This window comes from Lepisosteus oculatus, chromosome 29 (genome assembly GCF_040954835.1).
Source record: "Lepisosteus oculatus isolate fLepOcu1 chromosome 29, fLepOcu1.hap2, whole genome shotgun sequence".
Lineage (NCBI taxonomy): Eukaryota > Metazoa > Chordata > Actinopteri > Semionotiformes > Lepisosteidae > Lepisosteus > Lepisosteus oculatus.
In genome coordinates this window covers 6,046,637-6,059,481 of record NC_090724.1, presented here as the reverse complement: position 1 = coordinate 6,059,481, position 12,845 = coordinate 6,046,637, and the positions used below count along the sequence as shown (strand labels likewise).

Here is a 12,845-nt window from a genome sequence, read left to right as displayed (position 1 = left end):
CATCATACAGATTTTATTGACTGAGTGCTCAGAGCTACAGCTGAGCTGCTGCTCATACATCATCACAAGGATGACTAGGGAGGAAAGAAATCTTGTATTTGCTTAACTGCACCGAATTCATTTCTGCAGTGAGAACTGGAACAGTGAAGACATACCACAGTCCTTGCATGTATTAGCCACTGCTAAAGCAAAAATGACTCATCTGCAAGGCAAATCTCACTCTTCAGATGGATAATCTTTTGATATGGCTAACAGCATGATTGAGCTTTTAAGATCTCAATGGTTTTCATTTTCAATTGCTTTTACTCAATCCTACGTCTGCAACCGGGCCTTTCCAATTGCTGTATTTTTCCTTTGCAAAAACCTATGAGCTAGAGAGTGATTAACTAGAGAGGAGACTAAGTCAAAGGTCTATGTTTCAGTCATATGACTGTCCTTCATCTAAATGTAACCAATCAGGCACTGCCTCAGGGCCACTCAATTCTGCACCAAAACCAAGGGATGTGTAAGCTGAGAGGTGAGCTTGTTCTGCAGTGTCTATCCACGCCTGCAACTCTGATATTGGAAAGCAACAGATTTCAGATAATGAGGGTTTCATATTCTATAACCTTAATGTGTCCCAAGAGTTTCAAAACAGTTTAAAACATCACACCTGTCTCCCTTCTGATTTCATTCAAACAGTGTGGGGGGGGGGGAAGGTTCTGCTAAATAATTATTGCTAACCATCTGATCAATAGGTTAGAGGAGGATAACTAGCAGCAATTTAATTGCATTTCACTATACTCATTTGTTTAAATCCAAAACACAGCCTGTGTGCATTAACATACAGGGATTAGAGTGGCCAAAATGTCACAATAACTGTGTATGTTTTCAATGCATTTATTTCTATGGAGCACAGGAAGTCCAGCTGAAATGCCACCATGCTTGCCCTAAAGAGAAGAAGCAGAAACAAACCTGGAACTAAAACTGACATGACTGAACACCCCCCACCCACCCACCATGGAATAAGTTGTGTAAACACAGATGAGCACTTGGAGAATTTAGTTCATTTGACCAAAATATAAACTTTTTCTTTTAATTACAAATCAAACTCATGTCATAAGAGCCAAAAACTGAGCTTTTTTTCTGATTGTCTTAAGCCAAGATATATAGTTAAATAAAGGGGGCTATTTTTAACTGTCGAGCTTTTCTAACACACTTGGATACAAGATTATAAATTAAGACCATTACAGATGTTGAAAAAGGCACTCTGGGAGATTAGACCTCTACAGGAAACACTTAGGAAAAGAACACAATAGTTCATTTCCTGTACAGTGCACATTACCATCCTACTAACTCCCCACACAACATATTTATAGACCAATACAGTAGAATTTCATCACCACACAGTGCCAAGTCCCCCTTTCCTCTTTTCCCCCCCATTCCGATGGGGGATATATGAACACTGAAGACTTAAGGTTTGCCATCAATAACGGTTAAGTGGCAGCAGACACTTCACTGATTGGAACACTTGCAGTACTACAGCCATGCAAGTGTTAACTTAATCCCCATAACTAAGTGGGGTCCACATGAGGACTGAGTAGTGCAAAAAACGTCCTTTAAACGTTGCAGCTCTTAAACCGGACTTGTCTCCATTTTAAACTGTGCTTTGACAAAGCCGGCCAGGAGCAAGAGAGCCAGACGTCTCAGCTTCTGATTCCAGCATACAAAGGCGGAAAGCTGGGTGTGCAGACTGTCGGTGAGGCTTTCAGAGACCATCATAAACGGCTGGCACACTGAGCGAGACCAGAATCACCATTTTCAAAAGCTACATACTCTTAATTGAACTGCATGTTTCTCTCTGGCTACTGCTGGTAAAAAGGCACAGTGAGAAGATGTGCGTATGTATAGTATGTGGGGTGTCTTTAAACCTCATATTAAATTACCGTAATCAAATTTAAGAATAGGAGGGTAAACACATTACCAGAAGCCTAGTTGCAGTTTTATCCTCTACTGCTCTCACTCCAAGGATAAGAAATGATTCTGTTTAGCAATGGTTTTTATATTACTCAATCAATCAAAGGATCAACATATCGGCCCAGCTCTAATACATACAACAATACAGCTGGAGGAACATGGTCTCTGCTGATTTTCATTCACACCTCTAAATCCCCAGTGCTAACTGAGAACTTTAATTGGTAAACTGGTTACTTGTTTAAAACAATAAACTGGTTCAAGGGGGCACCTTTCCGAATTTTAGCATAACGAACTTTGTGGAGCCTCTTCACATACATAAGATTAATCTTTATTAAATAACTTTTATTAGTATTTGATCAACTAATGATGAACAGACACAGGTGGTAAAAAAACTATTAGATACTCCCACAATGAGTTTTTTTTTTCCCTTCTGCATAGGTCCAGTTATATTTCAGGCAGCACACCTGAACCAGGCTAGTTCTAAAACTGAGAAATTGGTACAGGTGTGATCATCACTCATCATTTCTGACCTTTTAATACTTGAAAGCAAATTTGCAAATATGCCTATGACCAATTAACATACAATTAAAGACTGCGACAGACTAGTGTCCCTCGTGCCTACTGCTCCCAAACAACCCTGAATTGGCAGAAACTGTTAAAAACTGGAGGTGATTAAAGACATCCTGTTCCTCCACGAGAATGCCTTAACCTGCTCTCCTATAGATAACTGGTGCCTATTTCCTCAGCAGGAGGAGACAACACAAGCCACAGATACATGCATTTATTAGGAGGCCATCAAGAAATTTCTCTGGAGAGCTCACAGTCCAGAAAGGGCCAGACAGAATGCACTGGGAGTGATTTAGGGCTTCAACTCGAGAGCAGCTGCTCCTATTTCCATCCTTGGAGAAAAGGTCTGACCAATAAAGGCCACAGCTGGGTCAAGGTTGAGCAGGTCCTCCTTCCATCCAATGTAGCATAATTAATGAATGTGCTCATTTATCAAGCTTTTAAGCTTCAGAGGACCAAGCAACATTACTGCCAATGATAATTAAAAAAATCTATTCTAAACTGTTAGAACTCAAGAGGTTAAATATTACCTTGGAGGGAACAGTAAACACATTGAGGCTGGACAACAGGCTAAAAGAGTATCCTGTCAGTCTCTGAACCTGGCTCTCCGTGATCCCCATTTTTAGCATAAGCTCATCCAAAGAGAAGAGTTACTGCAGGAGAAGGAGGGAGGGGACCTCCCTAGGGTAGTCAGGTGCTGTGTGGCGGCAGTCCTTCTCCAATCTGGCCAGGTTGGCTGAAGCCGTTCCACAGGAACACACTCTAAAGGAGGGGAATACCATAGGAATCCCATATGGCACTGGGAGGTGTGCACGCGTAGGCAGAGGGTGACTACAGCCAGCTCGAAGCCCACGTGCAGTCCCTGTATTCAGGAGAAAGAACTGATTCTGAAAACATCCAGATGTACAGGGTGCACACAGGGATGGGTTAACACGCGGTCTCCGCTGCCGGGGACTGACAAGGCGCCAGGCTGCGAGAGAGGCCTGTGCCGAGGCCCCAGAACACTTCCCTCTTCTCGGCTTGCTCGGAGGCCTGGGAGGAACGAGAAGGGGGCCAGCCCCGACAACGGCACAACGCGTTTCTGTCTGATCAGACTGCAAGGTCAGGCACTAGCTGCTATTGCATCTCTCCGCATATCTTTGCTCAATCCCCCCCCACCCAGCCACGCCGCCTCCTTCGCCGACTTGATATTTCAAGTGTAACCTTCAGCCCAAGGTGTTGCTCTGTAGTAATACTCTCAAGCCCCCTTTGAAGAAAGTAAACGGCTCTCTAAAAGCCACAAAGCCGAGCAGCTTGTGCAATCCATCACAGGCAGACAAGAAACAGAGGGTCTGGGTTGAGGAGTTTAATGGCGCTGCGTACTGACGAATGCCTGCCTGTTAGCATTTCTGCCCTGTTTTAAAGGTCAAAAGGACTGCAAACCCAAATGGAGGGCGATTGAATTCTTAACTGTACAGTCTGCATTGTGAAGCCATGCAAATTTCAGAAAGAGAACTCGTCTAAGCCGAGGAGGCAAAACTCAAGGCTGGGGCTGTCTAACTCATTAATGTTTTTCTTGAGAGGAATAACCAAAGATTTCACTGTGAGGACTCATCGATTCACTGATGTACAATTTCCTCAATGGTTAAAAAATGAACGTTTACGCAGAAATCAATTGTCCCATGTAAGGCAGCAGGTGGAACACAAATACCAGTTAGGCATTTGTATGTAAAGGGCCATGAACGGCGACCGCGTCTTTGAATAATTAATCGCCATAATAGGGGACTACAACCTAATCGATTTCATTGATGCAGATGTCTTTTGAAAAAGAAGTTACTTTTGTGAACAGAGAGGTTACTCTCGCACAAACAACGGTCAAACTGGAAAATGTTACCCAAACTGCTAAGAAGAGAAAATGCAATGACTTGGCAAGACAAATAGCATTTGTATGTGACCTAATATGAACAAACTCCCAGAAACGGTATTCCTAACTCCGTGACCTCATTCTGCAGTCTTGCAAGAACACAAGGTGACTCGGGTAACTTTTAGGATATTGCACAGATATTACTGATGCAGCTGAAGGCCTCTTTCATGCACATCTCTCTAGACAAGATCTAAGAAAGGGGATCCTTTAAGATTACACACACAGATTTTACAGAGATATCTTTAACAGATATAACCGATCACAAAAACAGCCTAACGGTACAAAGAAAGTCTTAATACCCATTAGGAACGAGCAGTACATTTTAACTGGGATTTACTGAATATGAATGGCTCAGTCCCAAGGAAAGGAACAGCACATACTCAAACGTCACTTCATAACCGCACTAAATGACAGATCACGATCATTTCAGAACACTCTTCTGCTGCTGGTGTGTTTAATTGGGAATTAAGGAGCTCCTCTCGAGTAGAGTCAGTACACTGGGGCAATCTGACGCTGACTTGAGTGTACACTACGCACTTCGTTTTTAAAAGCGTTGTGCTTTCAAAAGAATGACACAGCTCTTTTCTTTCAACACAAAACGTGGCAGAGATGCTCTTGAGCTGTGGCCCTCTTCAAAACGACTGCAATGTAATAGCACATTTCTTTGCTGATAAAAGATAGCTTGATTCGTTAAGGCACAGATATGAACGCTATAAGAGAGCAGCTCTGAGAAACTATTCTGGTTTTGTCGGGATTTCACGATGACAGATTCCCTACAAACGTACATGAACATCTTGCCTTATCCTGCCAAAATGACTTCCCAGTTCAGGTCCAGCCACTGGCACAAGACCATTAAAGCTACATTAAACTCCGTAAGAATTACAAACACACAAACAACCAAATAAGTGTGAGATACAAGTGTATTTCCTCAGTTATGCATCAGTTTCAAAGGAAACCACAAACAGGATTTTAATATCTGGTGTCAATATCAGCGCAATCATTTACTTACATCCACAGACACACTGCTATACTTCAAAGCAGATGGATGGAATCCAAGCTCCCTTTTAAACAAGCTTTTTATTCAAAGACACCTGTGCCAAAAGACTGTTCAACAATGATTTTCCATGAGGCTTTATTCTCTAAACGATGATTGGAAATAATTGGTAAGCTTTAAACAATTATGAAATACATTTTTTTCTGGATGTAATTCTGGATAATTCAATGTATCCTATTGTATTGCAAGCTTGGGTTTCGCTGCGAAAAAGGACATTTTTTTTCTGACGGACAGCACGTGTCTCTGCTCTCACATTTTAAAAAGGAAACATCCTGAATGTTAAAATCTGTAAATAGTGCTGCTCTCCGTCTTTATCACACAATGTGGATAGCAAAGGGCTTCTGCTGCGTTTTAAATAAAACTGATGCCCATCGGATTCCAGGCTCCCAGCAGAAGAGCTCTCACTCCTGAGTGCAAGGACAACATTTAGCCATACCTGCAGAGCTGATGCTACAGCAGTCTTTCCTATAATAACCCCCTTTACCATCACCTGACAGATTATGCCCCCTCTTGTGTAATGCTTACAGCCACTTCCCCCATGACCCTGAGCTCTCAAGTAAGACAGAAAACCTATAAGTAAACTCTCACGGTAGCAGGGTAAAAAACTTCATAAACAAATGGCAGGATTAAAAAAAACAAAAACAGACTGGCAGCAGATCACTACCAACTGACGTGCCGAGTCTTTGGATCAAGCTGGTACCCTGTTAATATAATTTCCATGAGAAAGCAGGCAGACAAGAGCTGTCCAGAAACATTTCCCCCAATTCTAAGTTTCACCACTCATGTTTAAAATGTCACTAAGGTGACATTTAACCTCAGCAACTGTTTTTATTAAACCTTCCCTGCCTGTGAGCGTGGAGGTGAGCAGGAGACAGGCAGAGCTGCTAACAACATGCTGTTCAAATACTGTCTCCATTGGCATACCTACAGGAGCAGAACAAGAATCATTGCTAGAATTTGTTTCCCCAATAGACTCATAGCACAGAAAAAGGGAGGAACAGGGGATCATGTGACAGCTTCACACAGTTGAGAAATCAAGCACTGTCGAGGTAGATGCCCGTCTTCCAACTGTGAAAAATACCTTCTGTGGCCACACTGCACAGAGCCTGTACAGCACCTATAAAGCTGTCAGAACAAACTGAACCACTTAACCAGGTGCAAGAGGGAAATGAAAAATAAGCTATGCAAATCGCCAGATCTTAACTGCATCCTTAAACGCAAACAGAACATAAGCAACCCTACACTCAGAAACTGTGTCCTGACAGGTCAAGACCAAAACACTCAGGTATTCCAGTTATGCCTGCTACAAACATTAGCCACTGCATCTTAAACACCTTCACTAAGAGCTCACCTATTGCAATATGCTGCTGAGTCACTCCAACAATATTTACACAAGTCCAAACCAACTTTACTTACCTCCTGTCGGTTTAATAACCTGTGTGCAGCTCAACGTAGCACACCAACTCACACAATGGTACTATAAATACTTTCCCCCTTCAAAAAAAGCAATGCTGCATATGAAAATCAAGGAGGAAGACAAGTCTCTGCTGAGGAGGCATGCTAATTTAGACTCACACAAACCAAACCTCTTAAGACATACAAGTATTTGCATAACAGGCTAAGCACTGATTTAATCAGTTTTTAATATTGTACGAGTGTTAAAAACGTGGGTCATTTATTTTAAGACACAAAGACAGTACAGCTACGAAGGGATAACAGTTCACAGTCAATAGGGGTTCAACAAGCCAGTACAGAGCCTGTCTTAGTGCAGTCTAGGATGGGTCTTCAAAAATCAACACTGTTTCTGTCAGTTGTGAAAAGTAATGGCTGTGCGTGTAAAAAAAAACTTTGATGTATGCTTGTCAGAAATAAATTCGATTCAAATTCAGCATTTATCCCACCACCACCACCTCAGGACAAAACCTGGACCTAGTACTCCACTGAATCTGTCACAGCAAAAACCAGACAGCCGAGCTGCAAAAGGGGAAATTTACTTCAGGTACAGTACGAGGGGGAAAATATACAATACAAGGATGTATATTGAAAGTAAACGGCTTCTGAGGGAGTGCAAGGAAGAACTTCCACACGGCATTTACTTGTCGAAAGCTTGAAAATCAATCTAGATAATATCCGCCGCCTTTGGAAGTGGATTTAAAATAAAATCCGGTTATGGCAGGAACTGAAATTCTTCTATGGATTAAGCCCCGCTTTTGTCAGAACAGAGAAAAGCACAGGACCACAAAAAAACAGCAACTATATTCACCTTTGAAAGAAGGTTTAAAGTTTCCCCTTTTCACCTCACCACTCCGTTTTTAACTCGCGTTAAGCTAACAAGTTTGAATTCCTCTCAAATCGCCAACTGCGACTCGCGTTTCTGCAAACAGGCGGCGTGACTGCATACATTTCTGAGACCTTTTCCTAAAATATTCTAGCATGTAACATTCATCCTTTAGAAAAATGTCGATCGCTCACACCATCACAAACCCTCTTTTAAAATGCAATAACGGTGTTGACCCGGACAATATGTCTTGGGGATGTATCGAAAACACTGCATGAAACTACAGGCAGTTTTCTATTGCAGAAACTAACTTTTAGATGAATTACCGTTTAGCTGACTAAGCGTTAACAATACTTTAAGTGTATTTATGTCAAAATCACTCAGCTACATGTAATTATTTATACTTACATTTAATCCGGTTAGACACCGAATCCCCCGAACGCGCCAACTTGAAAGGATGATGGATTACTTATTTACTGAAGCATATCAAATGATATTTTCCTTTTTTTTCCCCAAATCTCTCCTAGAAAGGGTGTTTACACTTTTAGTTACTAACTGAACGAATTTTACCGTTTTATGAAAAAAAAAATCAAGAATACTAGGAGTTTGAATTCGAGGGGTGTATCTGGCTAAGCGCTTTTTAAAATACGTTTGAAACGATTACTGCTCATATATTTAATTCTCAAAGAAGATCAACTTTACTCGCAATAAATGCGAGGTGCCAAATTCGGTTGGATGAAGTATTTTGTGGGACTAACCTACAGTAACCTCACACAAACGCCTGTTAAATAGTTCATCCGAAACCACAAACAGAAATGTCACATGGCGATGCTGTCGAGTAATTAGTACTTAATCATTTTGTACATGCTTTTTATTTCAGAATTACACGCGTTGTTATCTGAATCGAGACAGTTTCCCTAACTTGCGAAAGCCACAAATTGTGACAGGACTCCAAGGAGATCTGAAAAATACAGGCTGTGCGGTTTTCGAAACGTTCTTAAGAGAACTCGGGAGATAAACTAGACCAAAGGTGCAAGTTTCAAATTTTCTTTTAGAGATTTGTTTTTAAAAGATCCCTAATAATCATGCGGGGAATTTAAAGTTGACCGACAGCCGCCTTTACATTTTGCCCTTTTCTGAACTTGAGAAAGTTTGTTTCAATATAAAAAAAAATCAACAAGCAGTGCACTTCGTTAAAATAGCTGGTTTCTATTCTAACAACGCTCGTTTTGAGTGATAATCTTGACACAATATCGATTAATGATGCACAAACATGAAAACATCTCCAGACACGTATACTTCTATTATTGCCAATTTGGAACACGGGGTAGTAATCGATCTTTAGTTCAAAGTTTTTATTATAAAGTTATCTTTAGGGTTGGCTGCTTTGCCGACTCCTCTTTTAAAAGCTGGTTATTTTTAAACGAGAACCAGACACCTGTTAATTTTTTCTCCCCTCAATACTTGTTGAATCATTTAATGAAACGTTTTAAAAAGACTTTTGCATTCACCTGAAGTTGCACAAAAGCTGACTTTTACTCTCTATGGTTTTAAAATAAATCCAGCTTCAATAAAAACGTTGGGGGAAATTCATTTGCTGTGATTTTTTTGTATACATTTTCATCCGTTCACATCTAGATAGGATGGGTACTTCACACGACGGAAAAGTCAGCATTAGTCTTCCACTGTTTTTGGGTTGTGACCGACAGAACAGTATAGGTTATGAAATCGGTGTGTACAAGATTTTGTTTTTCTGTTTGAACAGCGGAACATAATGTCGTGATGTTCTAGGCTACCAAAATCTTTAAGTATCCTATTTGTGCGTGCATGCATTTATCAAGATATTTATCTAGAATCGCTTACTGCATACATCGACCTCTTGCTTTGCATATCAAATAAGTCGGAAAAGCAGATGAAAATTTAGTGTAGAAACTGTCATGACCCACACCAACTGCCCAGAGATACACTAAGCCCCCGCACAGAGTACTTTGTGTCAAAGTGCAGTGTATCAGCAGGGTGTCGGGAGTGGATGAAATGCATAAACAAAATGAACGCGGTTCTTCAAAACTTAGTGTGTGCGTGTGAGCTAATTATTTTATGACGGTAATCTTCGGTCAAATCTGTGCCTTATATAGACTTATATGGCTTATACCCTGACCAACAGGGGAAAAGGGTTAAGATTACCAACTGAAAATGGTGGTCTCTTTTACATTTTCTGCGCAGTTTTCTATATAATATACATTAAAATGCCATAATAAAAACACGACAAACTATTTGCTTTCCTACAATGCTCAGAAAAAAAAATAAGCACGCACCACATCTTGTGTATGCCCGGGTCACATGTAATCCTACAAAACACTGGACTTCTGAATCTCATTTGTTGCATTATTAGTTCAACGTGAACACAGGCCTAGGCGGACAGACGAGTCCCGGACCTTTAAGTTTAGAATCGCTGTCTATATCCCACCCTCTTCCCGCGACAAAGGCTAATCTAGCCTTCGGGCTCATGTATGCGCAAGCAGGCCTCAAAATATAATCGTATAATAATAATTCTCTAAAAAAAATATTTAAAAACTAAAAATGTTACAAAAAAAAACACTTAAAATTTGACTTATTCCGCCGTAAGAAAATGGTATTGGGAAATGTTCTCCCACCAAAAACCGCGTTTTAAAACGTTACGTAAATACTCAAATTAGGTGTAAACAATATATACATTTTGCATTTCTTACAATCTGAGCAGTTCCACAAAACACGAGGCCTATAAAAAACCCTCTAACGATTTAACTGATTTATGATATAAATAGCACATTTGTACACTGTCGCAGCGAAAGAGTTCCAACGCCATCCTTAAATGGAAAATAAAGCTTTGATTTACTTACTTTCTCCATCCGATATCCCGCAATTGCTTAAAACGCAGATAAAAGTAACGAAAGCAACCACCGGGGTGTCCAACCGCATTCTGACCCCAGTGATGTCCTTAAATCCACCAAAAAATGCCAGATTAAAAGGGGAAAAAATCCAAAAATTGAGTAAAACTTTTTCCTTTAATCGTTTATAAAATCAGAGATTCTTGCTTGAAAGCCGTTTTCATACACAACAAAAACAAAAAAACAAAAAAACAAAACCACACCACCCCCAAAAAGGGGGGTGAGGGAATATTTAAACGCGTTTTAATACTCAAAATATGTATTAACTTTTTTTGTTGTTTTACTACTTCGCCAGGTTAGATTTGCATCAAATAATGTGGTCTTGGGTTCTGACAGCACTTTGGCGAACCCAGAGCTTCATTTTAAATCAAGTGATACAAGTCGTCCACTTTCATCGGGTAAAGTTTGTTTGACAAAATCCTCCTTCAGTCGAGAAAATAATTCCCACCAGCAAACCGCTTTAATAAGGAGGTACCCTAAGGGGTAGCGAGTCGCTCATACCCACATAAAAGCTGGGGTTTCCTTCAAAAGGTTAAAAAAAGAAAATTCCTGGATTAGCTGTTGCTTTTCTGCAAGATGCAACTGTTTATTTTGACTTGCAAATACAAAGATCTTCTTTTATTTTTCTGTCCTTTTATAAAGCGTGGTATTCTCCTCCTCTCGCACTGTTGACATGAAAATTAAAAAAAAACGTTTAGTTTTTAATCCCCGGTTTCACTGTGTTTTATACACGATTATTTCCTCCCGAACCTCCCTCTCCTTCCCTGCCCTTTCCGTATCACAGGAAAATAGTGTTACAACGTCCAATAGAAAAATAAACATCACAGGAACTCCGCAGGAAATAATCCGAAAAAAATTGCTTTTCCCTTTCGGTAAAAACGTCCTTCCTCGCTCAGCTTCCTTTTCAACTCTTTGGCGAGTTTCCCAAAGAGTCTTAAAAAAAAACACGTCCCAAACAATGGAAATGTATGATAGTTACTTAACAGTACAAATAAAAAAAAAAAACACAACGCACGGTGCTTCTGGAGTGTGCAAAACTCCCCGCACTGGTTTTTTTCTCTTCTTCTGCTTCTGCTTCTTCGTCTTCGTCTTTTTGGGCTAATCTGAGCCCGGACAGGTTATTTTACCTTTCGTGGTTTTTTTTTTTGGAAAGCAGGCTGTAGAAAAGATTTTCGGACGACGGCGAAAAGCGCGACAGCAAGGTAAACACGCGTCGACAGCAAGCGAATCTGCGGAAAAAAAAGCTAAAAAACTTCTCTTTTCCCCCCCGAATCTGCAGTACCGCTCGTCCTCTCTCTCTCTCCGCTAAAGTTCCCCCTTTTTCAGTCTCTCAGTATCTCCCTGCCAGTAAACAAGAGCTGCCAGTCAGCTGGCGCAAGGCACGGCGCAAACTACGGACTGGATTTGACAGCCTAAAAAAAAAATACGACCTGGAGTCAGCAGAAACGAGTGGGAGTTGGGGGGGGGGGGGGGGTGAGGGGGTGTATGTTTAGTATGTTCAGGGGGGTGGAACCGCCGGGGAATGACATCAGTGCATCAGTGCAACCTGAACGCATGCTGTTTCATTAGCATAACCCCCCGGTAATTGCTCGACTTTCGTGGTGTGTTGAACGGCTGCCCCACTTGAAAAACAAAACGGAAACGGACCCGTCTCATCTTTGGGCAGGATATTGGGTTCCAAACATCCTATACTCATTCTAGCGCCCAGTTTGCATAGATTTAGCAAAGGTAATTGGCCATACGCTAGATAGTTAGTTGTTGTTTCTTATTTCTGTGGCTGAAAGTAATATATATGTGTGTGTGTGTTGATTCTCTGCTTTAACACCTATAAAAGAACAAGCAATAGATCTATTCCATGCTGAAAAGGGAAGAGAGAAAACACAACGTTTCGGCTGTGAAGGCTTTGTAGGCGAAACGTTGTGTGCTCTCTCTTCTCTTTTCAGCATGGAATAAACCTATTACTGATTCCTTTGCAGACCACGCAAGCTGACGCAGCTCCCCACCTGAACTACTTCCAAACCTATATTTCGGTTGTCAGTCCCATAGTGCCAACACTAGTCTATGTGCTGCAACAGGAGTAAGGCAGCTCTGTTCTCGGGACTGAACTCCATATTGCTGGGCACACTCGGGTCAGCAGGAGAGGGGCTCAGACCTGCAGAT

The 12,845-nt window shown here is 41.1% G+C and overlaps 1 protein-coding gene across 2 annotated transcripts in view; it reads right to left on the bottom strand.

Annotated features, from left to right (window-relative positions):
- insrb (insulin receptor b) overlaps positions 1–12,021 on the bottom strand; it is a 101,900-nt gene extending 89,879 nt beyond the window's left edge. Inside the window, exon 1 of one of the 2 annotated variants that reach the window (XM_015365480.2) lies at positions 10,638–12,021. In XM_015365480.2, coding sequence (XP_015220966.1) covers positions 10,638–10,716 — 79 coding nt within the window. In that variant the 5' untranslated portion in view covers positions 10,717–12,021. The remainder of the gene's footprint in view (positions 1–10,637) is intronic. The other variant, XM_015365481.2, reaches the window with a different exon arrangement.
- Positions 12,022–12,845: the final 824 nt, after the last annotated feature.